Raw genomic sequence first — 24,849 nt, 5'->3', positions numbered from 1 at the left:
CTCATCCAAGAAGTCACAAAAGACCCCACAACAACATCCACAGCAGGACAATGATCCAAAACACACCAGCAAGTCCACCTCTGAATGGCTGAAGAAAAACCAAATGAAGACTTTGGAGTGGCCTAGTCCAAGTCCTGACCTGAATCCTATTGAGATGCTGTGGCATGACCTTAAAAAGGCTTCATGCTGGAAAAGCCTCCAATGTGGCTGAATGACAACAATTCTGCAAAGATGAGTGGGCCAAAATTCCTCCCCAGCGCTGGAAGAGACTCATTGCAAGTTATCACAAACGCTTGATTGCAGTTGTTGCTGCTAAGGGGGGCCCAACCACTTATTAGATTTAGGGGACAATCACATTTTTCACACAGGGACATGTAGCTTTCATTGTTTTTTCTCCCTTAATAATAAAAGGTTTCATTTAAAAACTGCATTTGGTGTTCAGTTGTGTTGTCATTGACTAATATTTACATTTGTTTGATGATCTGAAACATTTGAGTGTGACAAACATGCAAAAAATAAGAAATCAATATGGGGGCAAACACTCTTTCCCACCACCGTATTTGTTTATATTTTTTGCTGTCTTGGATGTTAATGTTGCTGTACTCACAATCAGACCATCCCCTCTTCCTTTTTCAGTGGAAATGAAGACAACGGGACATCTTACATTTTCATAAATCACCAACATTTATTTCCTTTTTTTATACATTAAGCATGCATATCAATATGTTGAAATTGAACACTTCTATTGACAGTATTCTTGTAAATATGGCTTTACAAATTAAATAAAGAAAAGAACCTTTGACATAACACTCAGGTAGGTACAGTTTCTATTCTGCTTGGACACGCCTCACGTCTCTCAGACGACCACTTCACTTGTTGTGCTTTTACTCGTCGCAAAAGTGGGCCTTTGCTTTCGACTGTGCTTTTTTATTTCTGAAAGTGGTGACGGTTGCGAAAGGTAGGAAAGAAAACGTGTCACTGAACGTCTGGAATATTGATGGAAAGTATGATAAGTCACTCAAATGTAAACACCCTTAAATTGTAAACACAATTTAAAGCAGGCACTCTGCCCACGGGGGACCTTTGTTCATATTTGTAGTTAGAAAATACACGTGAACTATGGCTATATCAAACATGGCACTGGTGAAGAGCGTTGCGAGATTACTGCTGAGATTCACATTACAGGAGCACATCAACACACCATTGTCCAAATGTTACATACTGTACTTTAAAGTAGATTTCCAAGAAACTCTTTTTCTGCGTGCAAAAGAAAAAAAAAAAACACACCAACTCTTTCACAAAACCCGTACACACGATGTTCATCTGTCACATGATATACTATGAATATTTAATGTAAAGCCTGTGTAATAAATATCAATCCATGTACGGTGGTGTGAAAAAGTGTTTGCCCCCTTCCTGATTTCTTTTTTTTTTGCATGTTTGTCACACTTAAATGTTTCAGATCATCAAAAAAATTGAAACATTAGTCAATGACAACACAACTGAACACAAAATGCAGTTGTGAAATGAAACTTTTTATTATTAAGGGAGAAAAAAATCCAAAGCTACATGTCCCTGTGTGAAAAAGTGATTGTCCCCTAAACCTAATAAGTGGTTGGGCCCCCCTTAGCAGCAACAACTGCAATCAAGCGTTTGTGATAACTTGCAATGAGTCTCTTACAGCGCTGGGGAGGAATTTTGGCCCACTCATCTTTGCAAAATTGTTGTCATTCAGCCACATTGGAGGCTTTTCCAGCATGAAGAGCCTTTTTAAGGTCATGCCACAGCATCGCAATAGGATTCAGGTCAGGACTTGGACTAGGCCACTCCAAAGTCTTCATTTGGTTTTTCTTCAGCCATTCAGAGGTGGACTTGCTGGTGTGTTTTGGATCATTGTCCTGCTGCAGAACCCAAGTTGGTTTCAGCTTGAGGTCACCAACAGATGGCCGGACATTCTCCTTCAGCACAATTCATGGTTCATTTATCACAGCAAGTCTTCCAGGTCCTGAAGCAGCAAAACAGCCCCAGACCATCACACTACCACCACCATATTTTACTGCTGGTATGATGTTCTTTTTCTGAAATGTGGTGTTACTTTTACGCCAGATGTAATGGGACACACACCTTCCAAAAGGTTCAGCTTTTGTCTCGTCAGACCACAGAGTATTTTCCCAAAGGTCTTGGGGATCATCAAGATGTTTTCTGGCAAAATTGAGACGAGCCTTAATGTTCTTTTTGTTCAGCAGTGGTTTTGGTCTTGGAACTCTGCCATGCAGGCCGTTTTTGCCCAGTGTCTTTCTTATGGTGGAGTCATGAACACTGACCTTAACTGAGGCAAGTGAGGCCTGCAGTTCTTTGGATGTTGTTGTGGGGTCTTTTGTGACCTCTTGGATGAGTCGTCACTGCGCCACTGGGGTCATTTTGGTTGGCTGGCCATTCCTGGGAAGGTTCACCACTGTTCCATGTTTTCGCCATTTGTGGATAATGGCTCTCACTGTGGTTGGCTGGAGTCCCAAAGCTTTAGAAATGGCTTTATAACCTTTTCCACACTGATAGTTCTCATTGAATCTTAGTTAAATTATGTTTTAACAGACGGGGAATCACTTTTTCACACAGGGCCATGTAGGTTTGGATTTTTGTTCTCCCTTCAAAATAAAAAAGTTTGATTTAAAGACTGCATAAATTGTTCAGTTGTGTTGTCACTGACCAATATTTAAATTTGTTTGATGATACGAAACATTTAAGAAAATCAGGAAGGGTACAAACACTTTTTCCACACCTCTGTATGTTCCCCCTTCAACCCCCGACATCATTCCTTTTATAGGCTCTGCTTTTAATTTTACATTTTATATAAAGTCATATCATAAAAATGTACAAACGTAAATAACATACACAGAGGGGAGCAATACGCTTGGATATTTGAGCTAAATTCTGCTAAAAGAAATGGAAAAATAGAAGAGAAATGTAATTTTGCATCATTGTTGGCAGCAAATGTCTGTTTAGGATAAGTGATGGTACAAATAGTTGTAAACATTTGTGAAAGTAGGGACAAAAAAAACAGAGAAACACATCCATCGAAGTGTCAACACAAAGCGAGGGGCTGCGTGTGGGCCTTCAGAAGCCAGGCACGTGGCAGTAGGCCTCCAAGGAGGCCAGCAGGATGTAAATGAACCACAGGGACAGGAAAAGGAAGAATGTAAGGAGCTTGGCTGTCCGTGGGCCCCCGAGCTCTCCGGCCGAAACGCTGGGTCGGCGGCGGTAGAGCAGCACCAGCACGCACACCAGCGCCATGATGGTGAAGAGGGTGACGGAGAAGGCCAGAGAGCCCGGGTTCACCTTGAACATCTTGCCTTTGGTTTTCCAGTATACGGCGGCGATGGTCCACGCCACCCCGATGCCCAGGAAGACGTTGACCGCGTTGCTGCCCGTCACGTTGCCGATTGATGCATCAGCGTATTGGTCCTGGATGGCGGCCACTTTACTTGCAAATGTGTCTGAAGCACAAGAAGGACATGGAGGAATGGGTGCATGTCTGCTTATGATCTTCCAAGCCAAGGCATTCAACCCAAGCCATTATTTCCATCGGAAATCATGTCAAGCCAATTAATCCGTTCCAGTATGGAGCTGTATAAGCTGTATTTGAAAAAAAAAGAATTAGAATCTGAAAAGTTTATACGTTGAATTTTGAAAAATACATTAGCGTATCAAAATACAAATAAGTGGTCAAATATAATTATTAGGGCTGTCAAATGATTAAAAATGTCATTCAAATTAATCACAGTGTTAAAATAATGAATCATGATCAATGACCATTTGCAACCATGTGTGAAATATGCCCATTGTTACGGTATTTTATGAACAAAACGATAAATGTACAAGAAGATAAATTACAGGACACAATTATAAATCTATTTGTATGTATTAAAGGCTCCAAATTCACAAAAAAAATTGAACTCAAGCTAAAAGACAGCACGCATCTATTTGCCCAACACTAGTCTCTTTAACAGTAGCACAACACTTGAATCCCATTTTAACCTCATTACTGCAAGCCATGAAGATTTGCGTTCAAAGACACTAAATAAGTGAAGTTGTCTACAACTGAGAGGGGTGTGGAATCATGACTGACAGCTTACCATACAAGGACTGTGATGTTGCCTTCAGGAAACAGGAAAGGAACTAAAACGATCCATCTAAACATTTTATGTAGGCTACACGTCATTGAAACAATGAGTTCTAACTGTGAGTGTGCATGGTGTGTTGAACAAAGACATGAACTAGTCGAAAACAAGGCGAACGCAAACGAACAGCGTTTATCATTGTGTTTCTCACCTTCTTCATCAAGGCTTTTTTGGCCATCATGGTGGCTTATGTTGCAGCCGTAATAAAAATTCAAAAAAAGCACACAGAAAACTCAGAAATACACAGTGCACTTGAATGCCTCATCAGCACTTGGCGCACATTGCTTGTTAAGGAGACAGATACGGAGTTGTTGATCGTTCTGTGTGCCTTCTCTGAAGAAGTAAACCACAAACACACACATAATAAAGATGATTAAGGGATTCCCTGGCCAGAATCTGTTTTTTGTGTCCCAACTCTGAATCAACTCTTCACAGAGACTGAGTCACCAATGCATAGATGATCTATTTGGGAAGTGTTAGACCGTATGCAAACCAATACATATTTTTGGCAATCATTTTCGTCAAAAAAACTAATTCTACGAAAACAGGGCGTACGCAAACTGAGGTTTCACTGTACAGGCGTTCTTTGCCACATCGTGGTTTGAATTTCGCGGCTTCACTCTTTCGCGATTTAAAAAAAACATTAAAAATGTATAAATCGTGCTGTTTCGGTGTTGAATACGGCCTATTTTCAAGCATAAAAATGGCAAAATGAGCTGAAATACAACTATACAGTAAGGCATTCAAAGAGTAGAATGCTACATTGGTCACTAGGTGTCAGTAATGTCACTGTTGGAACTATCTCACAACAGGCACAATAATAACAACAACAATCATCATCATAACAACACACTCCACTGTTGTGACCTTAATCCACTCAAAGCTAAAACTCAACTGTGAACCCCTGACGTCACTTCCGAGCACGAGTCTTATTTACTTTTATTATGTGTACTATATTGGGTAATATGAGTGTCAAGGTGACCATAGGGGTGTTATTTCATGTCTAGAAGGCTCTAATAATGTTAAAAACAGTTTTTCTATGCTCTACCTATGGAACCATTTCATTTATAAGTAAGGAATCCTACTTTTGCGGAAATTCAACCCTGATAAACGAGGGATTCCTGTCCTGTCCACATGTTCTTCAAAAGCAACCCACAACTCACCTTCTAAACCGCGTTACCGGATACAATGTCAAAGAGTGCAACACCAATTTAGCTCTGAAAACACTGTTGGATCCACAATGGGGCGTTATCAAATGTGAAGGGCACTCTACCCGAACGGCTGATGGAGCTTCACTCCACTGCCAAGTTTCATTAGCCGAGCCCACACTTAAAAAAAAAAAGGCCATAATGCATAAGCTAAATCATCAACTTTAGCAGGCAAACTTTGTGTGTCAGTGCTGAGAGCAAAGCCTTCACTCTAGTGTGCAATAAAAAACATATTGTGAGAGGCTTCAGACTCGGGACAAGAATACACTTTAACACTGCTTGTGTCTTTCATCCGGTGGGTCTTTCTCAGAGGTTTTGGCTCTTGGATGATTTTGTCTCTTCCTATTTATGTGTCGGTTATTGTTAAAGGATCAGCTTTATATATTGTTTGTAATTACATTCTACGCCGACATTTATACTTCATGGCGCCAGCCACGACGAGCTAGCTCGCAGCTCTGCCTCGTTTCCGGAAGTGACGTCATCGGGGTGACACCTCTCAGCTAAAGCAGAGTGAACTAGACAAGCACTCGGAGAGCGCAGACCTCCGCCAAGCCTCATAGTTCCCCCCATATTGTGATTTACACTATAAATATTAGTCCTACATGTATTTCATATACCTATTCTGATTCCTTGACCATGAAAACATACCATTAGCAATTGGATTCATAATGATATCAATATTAGTACAGTAGTTATTCACAAAAATCACATTGTTCGTAATGGCTGATTTCTTCTGGATCTATTTTCATAGCTTTCGAAGATCCGTTGGCACCATCCAGATTCCACGGTGTCTTGGCTACATACAGTATGATGGTGTTTGCTGCATGTTTATAGCTTCATTTGTTGTCTAAAATGCTCCTATCTTGCAATGTTAAAGAATCATTAAAAAAATTCCTGGATCCGGATCACCCCCAAAATTTAATCAGATCTTCCATATCCCATCTACGTCAATTCTTTTAAATTACGTCCAAATCCATTCAGAACTGTTCAAGTTATTTTGGACATAAACAAACAAACAGATAAAGGCCGGCAAAAACATAACAAACGCTTCTCCAGGTAGATGGTCGACTTAGTTGAGTATATTTTTCATTAAAATAGTAGTCAGTTCAAAATGTTGTGCTGCTGCTGGATGTTCATAGTATCCGAGTGATACTGTAAATTTGTTTTCTTTTCCAAAAGAGGAAGGTTTAAGACAACAACAGACAAAGCAAGTGCAGAGAACGAGAGACAGATGGGCGCCCACGTCGAGTTCTGTCCTTTGCAGTGATCGTTACACTGATGACTGTTTCGAAGGAACACCTTAACAAGAAGCAAATGCATTTTGAAAAAGGATGCTATTCCGCCGGTACACAGGAAAAAAATCAAGACAACGAAAAACGACCACTACGTCAAAGTTGGCACAAGAGAGTAGCTCTTTGGTTTGCATGTTGTTTTCACCTCTAAATGAAAAATATGTTGACTGAAAAAATATGTGTTTTTTCAGTCCTGGCTAGTTAATGACTGATTACATCAGTGTTTGTGGCGCCCTCTAGTGGCAAGCAGCCGCTTAGGTGGCATATACGACTTACCCATGACTCAAGGGCCGCAGGTTTAATTCCATCTATCCGCGTGAAAATAAACATCCCACCCAAATCATCACCTAAATGGCTTGAGGGACAATGTGTAATGTGTCTAAGACAGAAAAACTTTGATAATATTTAAGACACTGCAGCTGAGCCAGCACTGTCAGCTGTACAACTTGTCAGGAAAGACAGCGAGGCGAAGGTCACACGGTTCTTCTCAAGCAGCTGCTCCTGCGGTGCCGACAAACATCACACATAACAGCAGCAGACACCCACCTGGGACGGACGTGCCCAGGGCCACGAACACCACGGCGGTGACCGAGTCCTTCAGCCCAACGGTGCACCCGAAATGAGAGGCCAGGTCCCCGGTCACCGCTGTCAGGATGCCAATTAAGGAGATGGAGACGAAGAAGCAGGCCCAGCCGTTCCAGTACTCAGTGGGTGGGACGAAAGCAAATAGCACTTTCCAGAAAACGGTCAGGAAGTGCATGATGTAGTCAAAGCAGGAGGGCAAACGCTCCTCGCCGCTCTCTTCCTCGTCGTCGTCACCTGAAAACACACATCAGATATCACGCATCCGTTAATTCTTCACCATTCTTCATGCCTCTCTTTCTTTTTTCTTTTTTTAAACTATTCTACTGCCTGTCATCAGATTGCTGGTGTAGAACTGTAAATGCTGTATGATTCATTGAGAGGGCCTTGTATAATGGCAGGAAGCGTGCTTTCTATTTATACACAACGTATGTGAACTGGAAAGAGAAAAACAATGAAAAGAGCGTGTTGAAAAGATGACGCATCCGATGTGTGCGTCATCTTTTAGCCCTGATGTTACGTGTACTAGTGCAGGTCTAAAAGGTTCAAAAGTCAAATGAATGGCATAAAAATGAAAAAAAAAGCGCAAACATGGCCATAAATAGTTGATAGCCATTAATTGTGCAGGCGGGGGAGGTCTGGCCGGTTCAGTTTTTAATGATAGAGCACATGCATCTTTAATCAACTGTCTGGCTTGGGGGGGAGAGGGGTGGGGGAATGCAAGAAATAAGCACAAAGCTGCAGAAGTGTTTGCTTGGTGTTTGTCTGCCCACACTGAGCCAAGTGACAGTTTCTGCAGTCTGCTGCACGCGCTCCGACAAGAACGAGGCGACGGTTTCTGCAATCGGCAGCACGTGCTCTGACAAGAACGAGGCGACGGTTTCTGCAATCTGCTGCACGCGCTCCGACAAGAACGAGGCTGTCAATGGCAACAAATGGCCTTTGAAGACACACTCAACCTCACTTAGTGCAGTGTTTCCCATGTATTTGTTTATTTGTGGTGGCCCGCCATAAATACATTTGGCGCTACCTGTTTGGTTTTGCTCATTGACACATTATAATGGCAGCGTCTGTGAATGTAGCTTGTCGTTCCAACTCCGTACAGTAGATGGCGTCGTAACTCTTCTGAACACACCTCATGCACACCTGAGAAGAAGACGACGTAGCAGGAGGGATCGGTTTTGCCAACTTAGTGATATTTACAAATATCTGTTGCTGTTTTTTGGTTGAATACGGACTATTATTAGTAAAAATATACATATTTAGGCAAATTTTACTTATTTTTTGCCTAAATTAAGCATTTTCAAGCATAGAAATGGCTAAATGAAGTAAAATACAAAGGCATTCAGAAAACGCATTCAAAGACGCTATGCGATGATATGTAATATTCTACACTGGTCACTAGGTGTCAGTAATGTTAAATTGATGAGACAATAACCACCGCAGGAAGTACTGTGCAGAACAGGAAGTAAAACAAGACAACAAGGAGCTCTCCCAATGCTAATGTGTGAGTCTATATTATGTGTCTTATTTTCTTTTATGTCTACTATTTTGGGTAATAGGAGTGTAAAGACGACTATCGGGGTGCTGTTTTGTGTCTGGGGGGCTCTAATAATGTTAAAAAAAGGTTAAGAAGGTTGTGAACAGGTTTCTATGCTCTAAGTAGGAAAATATTCCTTTTATAAATGAAGAATCCCACTTTCTTACTTTTCTAAGCTCATTTGTTTTGCTTTTCATGTTTTTTTGTTCCCACTTTTTGTCTCCCACAGCGTCTGTAGAAATGGCATGCACACGCGTCATGGGCAGTTGATGCAAATGAAATGGCAAATTAAGAGAAAATAAAAACAAAATAATAACAACAAAAATTGGTGTGCTGTATTTTTGTTTGTCTGTGTATTAGTTAGCCTCCTATTTAATATTTCATGTTCTTTATGTAGTTAGATAACATAAGATAAGATATGCCTTTAGTAGTCCCACAAGGGGAAAATCCTGTTATTTTATATATTCAATATGAATTATTTCACATTGAATTAAATAGAAGATTGAATATTAATTGTATTTAATATTTTATGTATTTACATTTTTACATTTATATTTCATTTATTAATACAATTATACCATAAATACAACATTAATTAATACAATAATCAATACAATTATTATTATTCATTAATACAATAATGCATAAAATAATTATTACAATATTATTAATTGATTTATTTATGACTTTATTTATTCCATTTAATATTAATTACAAAACAGTATTAATTTAATAGTAAATATTAATTAATATTGTTAAATATAATAATAATAATAATAATAATAGCATGTAATTAGTATTATTTATTATCATTGATAATAATGCCAATAATATAATTTGTTTACTAAATATTGTTAGTAATAATATTAATAAATTGTGAAAAGAGAACATAAATTCCTCTAAATTGCAATGAATGTTTGGGGATTGCTCCCACCCCCAAAAAGGTGGGACTAGTGAGAAGCAGCTGGCAAAGTAGATCAAGCTCGCAGGCGTGACCTTCCACAGGTCACAGCGGAGTGAAGTGATGAGACATTTTAGGATGCGTCAACTCACCTGCACTGACAGTGACGGCACTAACAAACTGTTCTCTCCAGCTGCTGCTCCCCACCACCAGAGCCAGGTTGGTCTTTTTAATCAGCTTGTCAACCGTGCTCTGTGGAGCAACACAAAAACAAAAACATTAAAAAAACAAATTTTTAAAATGGATGTAACCCCCCCCCAAAAAGGTGTTACTAACTCCACCTTCTCCTCACAGTTTGGAGCACAGTGAGTCACCAAAACAGATGCAAGGGAGTACAGAACCAAGTGTCCCTCAGGGGAAAAGCCTCTTTGCCGGCATTATGTCGTCTTTCCACCAGTGCAGAAAATAGAGCTCTTAGTATCTGCACATGAAGTGTTAGTCCAATATGACACACAGAAAGAGGAGAAAATGGCTTCTGTGGCTGGAAAAAGGGGGGGAAATGAACGAAGAATTTGAGATGATTGAGCCTGGAGATTATGCAGCTCTAAAAGAAGGCACAAAAGCAGGGGCTTTTAAAGACACACGTAATAACATTTAATGGCCGTACATTAGAAATAGTGGAGTGAACCTGCATTATTCCCTTTCTTAAAAGCTAATAGTGTGCACCAGATAGTCCATAAACGTGTCTGCTCCATGTTAACCCGTGACAGTTAAAGATACTCTAGTCTGCTTGGCTTGGTTTGGTTCTCACTGCGGGCAACTCGGACAAACAAACTCTTAAATGGAACACTTGTCAGGTGAGGGAAATGATTAGCACGAACCTACATCAGCACACCCTTTCACCTTTCTCTCCCAGTGCCGTGTGTGTGTGTCTTTGTCTCTTGTTTTTCACACAGTTCAGTAATTGATGACATGTTCAATCCGCGCTCCTCTTCTGTGGATTACAGCTGCAACACGCACATTGAAGTCTGCGATGACATTGCCACACATCTCAAGAAGTTCTCCGAATTTCCTGACTGATGTTGTTCTTCAGGGCCTCAGTGGTCTGTGGGTTGTTGCAGTACACTCTCTCCTTCAGGTGTTTCGCACAGAATGTGTGGCAATGTCATCACAAACTTCAATGTGCATGTTGCAGCTGTAATTCACATAACTATAGCCGAAACAACATAATATACTAGTTTAACTAGTTTACTTGCAGCTTGCAATCTGCAGAATAGGGTTTTCTTTTTGGGGGCATTTGTGTTCCGTCTTTCTCAGTTGTCGTTACAAGTCGATGTTTACATTGTACATTTTCAGCGGTACACAAGCGATAAGAGTAGCAGATATAAGCCTAGAGTGTCCTCTCATAGCTGTCAGTGTGAAAAAAAACCATACATACTCCGGAGTATAAGTTGCAGGACCAGCCAAACCATGAAAAAAAGTGAGAGTTATCGTCCGGAAAATACGGTACTTCACCTTCATGTTCTTCTCTGAAATGTATTACATACTCACATTCCTAATACCAGGGGTGTCCAAGTGTGGACTGTTTTTTTTAATTGGCCCGAGGAACATTACTAAAAATATCATTTAACAAGAAAAGTCTAAATATAAAGGGATAACAGTTGCAATCAAATGAGAAAAAGTCAATATTTTACGAGAATAACATCGGAATAGTATGAGATACAAAAAATACTTATTGTTTTAAAGTTGTAACATTATGAGAAACAAACAAAACAACAACAAAAAAGTGGAAAATTTGTTTGCAGAAAAAGTTCTAATCTTAAGAGACTAAAGTCAAAATACCGTATTATCGGAATAAAGTCATAATTACTTACAAGAAGGAAGTTGAAATTGTTGGAAAGTAAAAACAAAAAAATCAAAAGCAGAAATGGAAAAAAAACAGCTGTAATTTCACAAGAATAAAGTCAAAATATGAAGAGAAAAAAGTTTGTGTTCCAACGAGCAAAAAAAAGGTTGCAATTTTACGAGAATAAACTTGTAATATTATGAGGAAAAGTAATGTTGCTTTAGCAGCATAGAGGTGAAATATTCAAGAAAAAATGCACTGTTTTTTAAAGGATGTAAAATCAGAAACAAACAAAACATAATAAACGGGAAAAAGTTATCATAAAACATCACGAAAATAAAATTTCCAAGTATTATTTGGCTCAAGAAAAATGTTCAAGAAATGAACGTGCATCTCTTCAATCGCTTCATCTGAAGCTGCAACAATTAATCAATGAATTGATGACTCATCGATTATCCAATTTTTTGAAAGCTATTTTGGTATTCGATTCGTCATTTTTTTCATTTAAAAATGTAAATATCCTCTGATTTCAGACTCTGAAATGTGAATATTTTTAAATGTCCTTAGTCATCCATGAAAGCAGAGCTATTCTCTTTGACTCTGGTGAACACCGATGAACATTTTAGCCTCTTTTCTGATATGTTTTGCAGACCAAACCACTAACTGTTTGTGTTTGCTTCATATTGATTTGGCCCGTCTAGGGACTCGATGAGTCGAAACGACAGGCTTCAGATTAATCGTTAGTTGCAGCCCTAGTCTGATCCTTAATGGGTGCTGAAATCTCCCCCTGTCCAGTCCCATTGTCAAAGGCCTTTGGACGGAGTCATTCTACTATGTGTTTTTTATTTTAGTTTAATTTATTGATTTATGGCCCCCCAAAAAATTATTTTTTCTCCAAAAATTTGTCGTTTTTTTCTGCAGAAAACACCTTTTATTCACCCAAAGTCGGTAGTAATTGACAAATACGTGATAAAACAGGTACATTGTACAGTATACATGGAGCACTGTTGGAAAAGCCCCCAGTTTCTACGTGATTATGTTTTTATGCTTCACTCATTATGTTTTTTCGTCAAGCGTTGAGATTTTGCACTTTGTTCCACAGCCCTTGAAGGCACCATACTCGCTATGAGATGCAAAAGTGAAACTTATACACAGTGGAACGCTGGTTAGCGCCATTAATCCCCTCCAGACGGTCCGACTCGAACTGAAATGTTCTCTAACTGAGGCCATTTTTCCCATAAGAAATAATGCAAATCCAATTAATCTGTTCCAGAAAGCCAAAAATGTTAACACAAAACACATTTTCATGCGTGCAGAAAACAAGGCTACATACATATAGATCCATACACATGATGAAAGGGATAAATGAACATTTAAGGTTACTTTTACATTCACTGATTGTGGACAAAGACACCATTTGGCAGGGAGATCAACACGAACACCACCTTCCTGTTTTGCCATGAGTATGTTTCTCGAATTCAGTAGTGCTTCTCACATCAAGTCTCTGCTTTTCTTTTGATCACTGCTGCCAAATAACCCAAAATGCAGCCAAAGAACGCTGCAGCGGCCAGCATTTTGGTAAAGATGGTGAGATACGCTATTGCATTCAAGAAATAACTCATAGCAAAACAGGAAAGTGGTGTCTGTGTTGATGTCGATGCCACATCGTGTCTTTGTCAACAATCGCGTCTTCAATGAATGTGAAAGTAACCTTAAATGTTAATTTATCCCTTTCATTGTGTATATGTATCTATTTGTATCTAGCATTGTTTTCTGCCTGCACAAAAACATGTTTTGTGTTAACATTTTTGGCTTTTGGAACAGATTAATTGGAATTACATTATTTCTTACGGGAAAAATGGGCTCAGTTTGAGTACATTTAGAGTCGGACCTTCTGGAAGGTCTTCAACAAAGGTAAAAGTAACCTTAAATGTTCATTTCATTCCTTATTTAAATGCATTTATGATTGTTTTATGCATCTATAATGTGTTTTGAGTTAACATTTTCGAGACTTGTGGTGCAACTGTGTTAGTTAGCAAAGAACGACACTTAGACTTAGACGGATTTTATTGATCCACAAGGGAAATTGCTTGGTTACAGTAGCTCAATTGCAAAAGAAAAAGACACTCTTAAATAAAATGCAATGCTATATGAATAAAATAAAATATAATAAAACAAAAAGAATATAAGATAAACAAGATTTGCGTATTTACAAATAGTGTGTAAAGTAAATACAAAGTAAATACAAGTAAATGTACACTTTATACAAGGGAGGCCAGACAGTACAGCGCAATAATGTTGTGAATGATCTTTTACAGACAGGTAAGGTATTGTTGAGCGGGATGGCGTGTGGAATGAATGAAGTCCTGTAGCGTTCACCGTGGGAACGGAACTGGAGGAGTCTGTTGGAGAATGAGCTCCGCTGCCCCCCTATTGTCCGATGCAGTGGGTGTGTGGGGTTGTCCACGATGGAGACCAGTTTGTCCAGTGTCTTCCTATCTCTCACTGTTACAAACGCCTCCACCTCAGTGCCGATAACTTGTTGGGCTTTCCGGATCAGTTTGTCCATCCGTTTTTTTGCTGGTGCTGCTCCCCCAACAAACCACAGCAAAGTACAGGGCCACAGACTGGTAGAAGATCTCCATCACATTGAAGGACCTCAGGAAGTAGAGTCTGCTCATGCCCTTCTTGTAGACAGCATTGCTGCTGTCCTTCCAGTCTACAGAGTCAACTGGTGATGACATCACCGATGGGCGACGGAGCTGACTTGCGGTTCCTGTTTGCCTGCATTAGCAAGCTAATAGGCTGCTAACAAGGACGTTTTGTGATTTAAAAAAACCTCCATTAAGAACACAGTTGGACTCATGCTAACCGGGAAATGTACGCAAACCAAGGCAAAATTTGAGCTTCTACACCATGACTCCGATTCCATCTGTTCATCGATCACCTTACATTATTAATGTTTGGCCTTTTTACTCATTCCACACCAGACGTATTTATACGTTTTTACAAACCCGAACACCCGATCCCAACAACGTACAGTATTTATACGTCTTTTACATTTTTTTTGCGCGAGAGGCAAAAAGAGGTGATGATGCAACACTCCACTAATGCATTAACACTTCAGGGCACTTATAAGCCATAAAAATGGCCACAAGGTGGCAGAGGTGCATTTGATAAGCGTTTGGCAGGGATCATGTTAGCTGACAAATCACACATGACAGGAAGGAGGAAGTGAGAGAGGTTACAAATTATAGGGAAACTTTAACGCACACGCTCGCAGACGTGTGCACACACACATGCACACACATAGTTCAGTTCCAAATGTGAAAATTGTAAATAGTTCACGGTGTTATGTTTGTAAATAAATTATTTTGATGTTTTGTGTTGTTTCTGTTGGTATACTGTAGTTGTTTAGATATTTGAACTCACAAAAGCAAAAAATATTTGTGTCAAAGTGGAAGTTATGCTTGGAATTTGTCTTTTCACAAAAAGCTGGTTTTCTCCCTGTTTTAGTTGGGAACTGATATTTTCCTGAAACTTACCTATGTTCTGCTGCTGATTACTAAAGAACGGAAAAAGGTAGAAAAAAACTTTTTTCTTCTGATGGAAGATGGGAGTCTAATCTTTCTTTTGGTAGGTTCCATGTTTATATAGCCATACAACACAATATTCTGTGTGCCTTGATAGATTAGTCAAAATCATCCAAAATGGCCGCAACGGAAGGGGTTGTCTTTTGAAAAATGGCTGGGATTGAATGAGTTAATAAGTGTGTGAGGCATACTGACTCTAATCTAATCTTAATCCGAAATCGTAGGGGAACATCAATGTCAAGCTAGCCAGAGAGTCTCAATTATTCTCCGGTGGTCCTGGATCACAAAAGCGGGGATCTGCTGTGTTCGACGTGCGTTTCACATTCAGTCCATGCACGTCCATGGCCTGATTTCCATCATGTGTGTCCTACCAAACGTATTCAAAGCCAGCAGTGCACTCAACTTAATGGAGGCCGGAGACATTGACCCACCCCCCCAATGTTTGTAGCTTTTGTGCCATTTCATTCATTGTCCATGCGGCGCATACCGTGTATTCTACACTGATCTACTCGGTGCATTCAACTCCATAGAACGAGTCACAACAAAAGGCCGAAACGTGCAGCGTTTTCAGCTTGCAACCTGATTAATCACAGATTAATCGATATGAGGATGTGTCAGGCTGTGTAAGGTGAATGGCGGTTAGAGTCGTTATTGACATGCTCTCTGCCCCCCCACCCAACTAAATGCCACATGGGAAGCTTTTTTTCAATACCTCTAGGCCCCCCCCCGGCAATTGTGCAATAATCATCTTCAAGCCTTTTTGTTTGAATACAGCAAATAATTGCACTTAAGTACATTGGTGGAAAACTGGAAGGCTCCGTTCCCCCCCATGTGGTCCTGCACAGAGAAGGCAGCATAGATGAGCTGCGTTGATATTTTTATTAAGTAACCACCACCACCACCCTGTGGTCATTTGAAATCCTGTGAGTTTATTTTTTTTTGCACTCACTAAGTTCTTGTTCAAGTCATGTATCAATCAACTACATCAGGGGTGTCCACGCTTTTCCCAGCGGGGGCCACATACTGAAAAATGAAAGGATGCCACGTTGATATTTTTGTAGATATGCTCAGAAGAAGATATGCTCATTGATTTCAGGAAAAAAAGCTTTGTCATTTAACCTTTTATTAGTATCAACATTCTTTTCGTCCCCCCATTTTTGCTGGTTTTTTTTTAATGTTCCAAATACTTTCATCTCAAATAATGCAATTTTTATATATCTAAATAATAATAATAATATTTTCTTTTTGGGATATTTTTACTTTAAATCCCATAATATTGTAGCTTTTCCCGTTATTTTGGTTTGTGTGTTTGATATTAGAATTTTTAAAAATGCTCTTGGGTTGTTTTTTTTTGTTTTTTTTTTGCATTTTCCAAATATATCAACTTTCTTCTAGTCAATTTTCTTTTCATAATTCTGACTTTATTCCCATAATATTATAAACTTCTTGACCAACCTAATTTTCCAAAAATTACAACATTATTCTGTTTTGTTTCTCATAAATGATGACTTTAAAAAAATGTCTTTAATATTTAAACTTTATGCTACTAAAATGACATTATTTCTCCTCATAATATTACAAATTTATTCTAGTAAAATTTCTTTTTTTTTGTTAGAATATGGCTTTTTTCTCTTAATATTTTGACTTTATTCTCGTAAACTTACAGCTGTTTTTTTTTCATTTCAGCTTTTTTTCCCCAATTTCGGGTCAATTTTCTTCTCATAATTATGGCTTTAAATAAATAATAAATAAATTATAAAATAATCCTTTTATTAGTATCAACTTCGCTCTTTGCTCTTTTGTTTTTGTTTTTTAATATTCCCAATATTTCAACTTTCTTCTTAAATAGTCTTGGTAAAATGTTCTTTATATAACAGATAACTTTATGACTTTATTTCAATAATATTTTGACTTTATTCCCATAATATTAGAACTTTTTCCCCTTTATTTATAAAAAAAATATTTGACCTATATGCTACTAAAATGACATTATTTTTCCTCATAATAAAAGTTTATTCTAGTAAAGCTTTTTTTTTTTTTCTCGTAAGAATATGACTTATTCTCTTGACATTTTGACTGAATTCTCATACAATTACATCTGTTTTTATAATTTTCCATATTCTTGTGAATTTTCTTCTCATAATTACAACTTTATTCCCATAATATTTTGACTTTTTTTCTTAACACTATAACTTTTTCCGCAACCAAATTTGGAAAATTAAAAATATATTTAAAAATATAAATTAAATTAATAAAATATAATTAATACATAATAATTCATCAAATATAATTATTATTAATTTGTTGTTGTGTTTGTTTCTCATAATATTATGACTTTAAATAAATAATAAAACGCCTATTAGTATCAACTTCTTGTTGTTTTGTAATATTCCAATTATTTCAGCTTTCTTCTTAAATAATCTTTGTAAATGTAAATCTTTGTAAATCTTTGTAATGTTCTTTATGTAATATATAATATTATGACTTTATGTCAATAATATTTGGACATTATTCCCATAATATTATAACATTTTCCCCTTAAATAGTGAAATACATAATGAATAAATCGTAAAAAGCCTATTATTAGTATCAACTTCGCTCTTTCCCCCCCATTTTTGTTGTTTTTTTTCAACATTCCAAATATTTCAAGTTTCTTCTTAAATAATCTTCGTAACATTTTCTTCACACAATATACAATTTTATGACTTTTATTATTTTTGTAAATAATATTTTGACTTTATTCCCATACCATTATAACTTTTCCCCTTTATTTTGTTTTGTGTGTTTCCAATATTAGACTTTTAAAAATGTATATTTAAATGAATGCATTTAATGGCACATTAAATATGCGTGAGTATTATTTAATCTAAAACAATACCAATAATACAAATGATAAGATAAGTATGACTATAATGACAATGATGATAAGATGGTAAAAGACTATCAGTGATGTGAGGAACTACCTTAAACTCATAAGACTCCTCAATGACCACCTCCAGGCTGGTATGCTCTCCCAGACACGGGCAGCCCATCTTCGCCACATCCTCGGGCCCAATCGGCGCCTTGTTGTCGTTGGTGTCTCCTGCACGAGAGGACATGGACGGGAGCCGTCGACACGTGTCTACAAAAGTCACAGGAGGTGAACGTCGCGAAGAAGGACTCACCGTGTCTCTGTCCCACTTCCAGCAGAACGGGCTCCTCCAAAATAATGGTGAAGGTCTTGTTCTTCTCGTACTCCTCATCGTCGATGATCTTCACGTTCAGCAGCTTCCTGGAATGGGAAGGTCAAAAGGAGCAAGGGGAGGATGGGAGCACGGAGACGCGGATCGATGAGTGAATAGAATTATTTGGGAAACGGCAAGAAGAAGACAAATGCATCTGTTGGCTCTGTGCCGACAGCGAGCGACTTCTAATGCCAACTTTAAAATCCAAACACAAGCAGAGTAGCCGAAAGGTAGGCGACCCACGCAGTGAATCATGAAGAGCTCTGCTGCACACAATGTGAGGATAGAAGCTCCGCAGTCCAACAGCATGAGACTTGCCAAGGCTGGAAAACAGCATCTATGAACCCCAGAAGATGGGTCACAACCTCAAGGCCGCTAATCTCATTTGCTGAGAATCAATACGTCTCTTGCATGAAAACAAAGCCATTGTCGGAAGCGGCTCAACGTGCGGGTTTGTTCATTGTTTGAGAAGCTGAACGCTTTGAAATGACGGCAAAGTATAAAGTTTCATGGCAAATGGCACAGAAACACGGAAACTCTTTAAACGGGGATGGCGACGGGAAAGAAGGACAAAAATACGCTCGTTTCCCAAGGGCTGACATGTACGGGTAATACTCTTTGTTGAAATGCTGTGTGTTGGTACAGTTACCACACCAAAAGTCTTTTTTTGTGCCATTTTAGAAAGGTGAAGAACGCTTTTAGAAGATTAATGAGCCCAAAGCAGGATGACTGAAGTACTGTGTTTACCAGAGTAAAAGAGGACTGATTTTGGAAAAACATTATGTAAAATAATATAACATACATATAAATCAATCAAAAATAATGAAAATAATACATTCAAATAACGAAAAATTATGAATCAAATTATGAAAAATATATGGAATAAACATTATATCAAAATAATGAAAATATAAATTATATTATAAAAAGAATGAAATAATAAAACTGTATGGACTAAATAATATATAAAATAATGACAATATAATAAATTGTATAAATAAACAAATGAATGAAAAAATACAACTGTATGGAATAAATAATATATTAAAAATATATTAAAATAATGAAAACACATAACAATTTTGAAAAATTATGATTAAAATAATGAAAAATATATGGAATAAATAACAATGAATAACAATACAAAATAATGAAAATATTAACATAAAATAATGAAAACTATATGGAATAAATACATGAAAAAATAATTTTAAAAAATCCCCAAAATTATGAAAATAACATAAAAATTGTGAAAAATTTAGAATAAAATAACTAAATTATAAATAACAATAATACAAAATATAAATAATAAATAACAATAATAATTAAATTGTGAAAATAAATATAATGAGAAATTATGAATATAATAATGAAAAATATATGGAAGAAATAATATAAAAATGAAATAATAAAATAATAAAATAAAACAATAAAAATAATGAAAATAACTAAGAAATTGTGAAAAATTTTGAATAAAATAACAAAATTATAAATAAAATAATAAAAAAATGTATGGAATAAATAACAACAATAATGAAAATAACAAAGAAATATATAATAGTGAAAATAAAAACAATGAGAAATTCTGAATAAAATAATGAAAAATACATGGAATAAATAATATATACAAATATTGAAAAAATAATAATAAAAATGACATGTAAAAATAGGGAAATTCTGAATAAAATAAAAAATATATGGAATAAATAACATAGAATATTAATGAAAAAGAATGAAAGTATAAACATATATATATATAAATAATGAACATAAATAAATGTAATGAAAACTGATGAATACAATAATGAAAGATATATGTATATGGAATATATAATATACAAATATAATGTAAATACATTAAATTATATAAATAATGAAAATGATACATCAAAAAAATGACAAATTACAACTAAAATAATAAAAACTATATGGAATAAATAACATAACAAACATGAAAAATAATGAAATTATAAACAAATATATAAAAATAATGACACGTAAAAATAGTGGAAAATTCTGAATGAAATATGCAAAAGCATATGGAATAAATAACATTGAATAATAATGAAACATAATGAAAATATAAACACTAAAATAATGAACATAAAAATAATGAACATAAACAGCTATAATGAATACAATAACGGGAGATACATGTATATAGAATAAATCACATATAAACATTAAATATCTTAAATTATATGAATAATGAAAAAAAATCACCAAAATAATGATATGAAATATATAATAATAATAATAAATATGGACTAAAAAACAGTAGATGCAGTCAAATAATCACCACTTGCACAATGAAATGAGACGAGTGGTATTAACATAAGAATATGTTTATTATGGTGGTTGTAGTTTGTGCCATGTGGAGGGCTATTGCGTCACAGTGGGAGGAAAAATACTGAAAACTATTCTCAACACGAGGCACTGGTGGAGTCACTAAGACCACAATAATAAACATTTAGTTCTGATATTGTCACTTGAACAGCGTCATTATCTCCTAGCGTTTTATGCTGGAGATCTGCAGTGTTGGATCTCATTCGTCGCATCTAATGAAGTGTCAAGGGAGTGTATATTTCCTTAGCATTCAAGTGGAAACAAATAAAATAGCCCACCCAAAATTCATAATCATTATATTTCTCTGTGGAAATTAAGAAGTGCTTCTCAAGGAAACGACGCAGAAACAAATCCTCCCCAATCCGCAGCTGTCGAAACCCTCCCGCTTCAAACGCGAAGCCGTGCAGTCAAAGTGTGACCGACATATTTCTCTCAAGCCGCCTTCTTCTCCCGCTCTGTCACACCGACTCCTTCTCCCGCTCTCTCCCCGTCTCCCTAATGATATGTGGGCGGCTGTCTATTTCTGTCTGCACATATACGCCCAGGATGCTGCAACGTGCAGGAAGTGCCTTTTTGCTCACAGAAGAAAAGCAGCTTCACTTGAAACAAGGCCGCTGCGTCATCGGGGGAAAGTCATGCCAGTGGGAGCAAAGAGCCCGGAGGCAGCAAAAAACAAGGTCTCAGGTGCATTATGGTCAGGAAGAAGGTGAATTTACTCAGAGGCTCCATGCGAAGACGCTAGAAGGCGATGGACAGTCTCTGAGGGCAGCATCTTTGAGATGCGACACGAACGCCATGTATCTGTTGACTATCATTTCCGTTTCAAAGAATCTCACATACAAGAGATGAATGCCTGACGAAAATGACAGAAATGGGACTTTGAAAGGCTGGAAATGAGTTTAATGGCGATGAGAGGAGGGATGATTTCGCCAAAAAAAAGTCTTAAAAACTTGAATGAGTAGTAAACGTAGCCGGAAAGTGCCATGAGTACCGTAAAAAGAGTACAGTCGTCCCTCCTTTATCACGGTTAATTGGTTCCAGACGCTAAATGCATTTCCGCGAAGTAAGAGTCAATATTAACAAACGGAATATTTTCGTAGTTAGAGCTTAGAAAACCTGTTTACGCGTTTTAACATGATTAGAGCCCTGTAGACATGCAATAACACCCCTATAGTCACCTTTACACTCCATTATTCTTTCTTTACATCACTTTGCGCAGACTACGGGATCACTGCAGGGACATAAGAGACGGCCGCCGCTCACAAACGGAGTGGGGAAGAAAAACAATGCAAGAAGCCAGAAACATACTCCAGTCGTCCCTCGCTGAAGCGACTGACTGGTTCCAGGGGCGACCACGATAAGTGAATTTCCGCGGAGTATGATTCAATATTAATAAACGGAATATTTGAATAGTTAGAGCATAGAAAACCTGTTTATGACTGTCTAAATAAAGGTTTTAACATGATTAGAGCCCTGTACCACCTAAAAACATTGCCAAGATCAAGGGAATAATGTCTCAGCCAGATTTAGAGAAACTAACCCAGGCCTTTGTCTCCAGCAGGCTAGACTACTCTCACCGGGCTCACTAAACGAGCTGTAAAGCAGCTGCAGTACATCCAGAATGCTGCTGCTCAAGTCCTGACTAGAACCTGGAAATAGGACCATATTATTCCAGTGCACAGGTCTCTACACTGGCTTCCTGTCACTCACAGAATAGACTTGAAAACAGTACATCTCTGGCATGTTAGCGCCACATGAACCATCTCCCGCTCTGAGAAGCTCAGGGGGGGGTCTCCTGCGGGTGCCCAGAGTTACAACTAAAGACGGTGAGGCTGTGTTTCAGTTTTATGCTGCCAAAATCTGGAACAGTCTTCCAGAAGATGTGCGACAATCCTCAACTTTGGCAATGTTCAAATCCAAGCTGAAAACTCTTCTATTCAACTGTGCTTTTCACAAATGAAAGTAGTTTATCGGCACTCTTCATTTTTATTTTTTTTGGTTTTATGGAATGATTCATGGAATTTTATAGAATGATTTTAGAATGGCTTTATGTTTTTATGGAATGATTTTGACCCTTCTTTTCTGTAGAGCACTTAATCAGGTGGGACCTTTTATGTATTTTATTTTGTTTTTGTGCTTTTTGGTTGCATTCTGTTCCATTGTGAGTACATAAATAAATCCACATAAATAATAAACATTTTATATTAGAAATTAATTTTACACATATTTTCATAAGAAATCAAATTACGCAACAAAAAAATCTGAGCAGTTGGCTAGCCGAAATGCCAGCTCTTTTTACGGAGTCGGTTCTCTAAAAGAGCCATGCCCTGTACTGCATCATTCTGCGAAATTGCGTGCCCAAAGAAAGCACCCTACGTGTTGCTGACTCATTGTCTGTGCATTTTTTTACTGACTGCGACTGCTAATAACTCACCATGGGGCCAAAAAAGGTTGCGAGTGCCAGCAATCTGATAAAGAAGGTGAGAAACACCATTGAATTCCATCTCACCGGGATTTACGGGAAGTCTGCTTCAACAGTAAGTCCCATTCATTCATCATTTATCATTGTTTCGCATTGTTTTCTGCTTTTTGGGTGTCGTTTTGAACCGATTCATTGGATTTGCATTACTTCCGATGGGAAAAAGTTGTTTTTTGTACGTTTGGGTTCTCTACACATTAGCAAATCCGTCAGGCATTAACAAGAGGTTTGTCGTGGCGGGTTAAAGACCAAATCGAATGAAATTGGTCATAAAACCTCCATTGGTAGATAAAATATGCATACTGTAAATGGTCGCTATGCTTCACAACTGATAAATAATAAACTTCAAATGGTTGCTGCACTTTAGCACTTCTATTTAGGCACCAATGCAATCATCGTTGACCCGTGTGCAGACCATTCAGCTTGCAGCGCCAAGCCTCGGCCTCTAAAAAGGGCACACACATGCACGTTATTGCTTTGACAGACCACCTACATTAGAATGTTATTTTATTGTAAATACATAAAGCCATGGGAGAAAATGAGGGTTGTAACCGCTGCACTCAAAAGGGGTCAGATTTGGCAAAAATGTGCTAAAGGTACTATTTTTGTCACAAATACACACCTTTGCCAGTACGTATCTGTACAATTTGAGCAAGCTTGGTTGAAAAACACGGCTGCTTTTAAGTAAAACGTCTTTTCCAAGGCAAAGGAGGGACTTAGTAACTCATTGGCCGAAAAGGTAATTCATTTAAGACGCCAGTGTTTGCCACATGTTCATTTTTTTGTGGCGCTACAAATAAATCTGGATCTCCACTAACAGACCTGGAGCAGGGGTGTCCAAAGCGCGGGCCGGAGGCCATTTGCGACCCGCGGCTGTTTTTTTATTGGCCTGCGGCACGTTCTAAAAATATAATTTACAGAGAAAGCTAAAAACAACAGCAAAAATGGAAAAAATGAAGTCAAAATAATAACAGCAACAAGGAAAAGTTGTCATTTTAAAACATCAGAAATATTGCGAGGAAAAATAACATCATTTTAGTCGCATAAAGTTGAAATATTAAAGAAAGAAGATGAGAAAGAAACAAAACAACGAATTAAGCTGAAATTTTGGGAAAATCTGGTTGCAGCAAAAGAGTTAGTCACTGTAGTTAGTGAGCGATGAGAATATCCACTTACTGTTTTTCTTTGTCTTTCTGTTTATTCACACCACACATACACACATAATAGAGACGTTATTGAGATTTTCGGAGCACCCCTGAATGCATCTCACAGTCGCACTGCTGTTGACGTGTTCGGGTTATTACAGAGCGGCAGACTCTGTCTGACTGCTGGGAAGCTATTGTGGCAGAGAGATGTGGCTTGACATGATGCGCACTCATTAATGACGATAAAAATGTTAACGTAATTTGTTAAATACATTTGTGGGCTATTTTTCACTGCCCTAATTTCTAAACATATTTGTTTTGCTGTTCATGTTTGTTTTTTGCTCACTCATCCATAAAATGCACATGTGTCACATAGCCACAAATAGATTGCAGCCCTGCGGGAACCACTGCCAGTGAGGTCATGCCAATCAGATCATATATTAGTTATATAACATATATAACAATCTGCAAATGTGAATGTAAACAAATATGTATTATTATTAATATAAGGAGTT

General features: G+C 37.6%; 1 protein-coding gene across 1 annotated transcript in view; it reads right to left on the bottom strand.

Annotated features, from left to right (window-relative positions):
- Nucleotides 1-665: 665 nt before the first annotated feature.
- slc8a4a (solute carrier family 8 member 4a) overlaps nucleotides 666-24,849 on the bottom strand; it is a 51,964-nt gene continuing 27,780 nt past the window's right edge. The window contains exons 5-9 of the mRNA XM_054754843.1: nucleotides 18,305-18,411; nucleotides 18,104-18,222; nucleotides 9,854-9,953; nucleotides 7,225-7,497; nucleotides 666-3,494 (exon numbers count right to left, since the gene is read on the bottom strand). Coding sequence (XP_054610818.1) covers nucleotides 3,115-3,494; nucleotides 7,225-7,497; nucleotides 9,854-9,953; nucleotides 18,104-18,222; nucleotides 18,305-18,411 — 979 coding nt within the window. The 3' untranslated portion in view covers nucleotides 666-3,114. The remainder of the gene's footprint in view (nucleotides 3,495-7,224; nucleotides 7,498-9,853; nucleotides 9,954-18,103; nucleotides 18,223-18,304; nucleotides 18,412-24,849) is intronic.

This window comes from Dunckerocampus dactyliophorus, chromosome 16, assembly GCF_027744805.1.
Source record: "Dunckerocampus dactyliophorus isolate RoL2022-P2 chromosome 16, RoL_Ddac_1.1, whole genome shotgun sequence".
Taxonomy (NCBI): domain Eukaryota; kingdom Metazoa; phylum Chordata; class Actinopteri; order Syngnathiformes; family Syngnathidae; genus Dunckerocampus; species Dunckerocampus dactyliophorus.
Note: the sequence above shows the minus strand (reverse complement) of the source record. Positions and strands in the feature narration are given on the sequence as shown.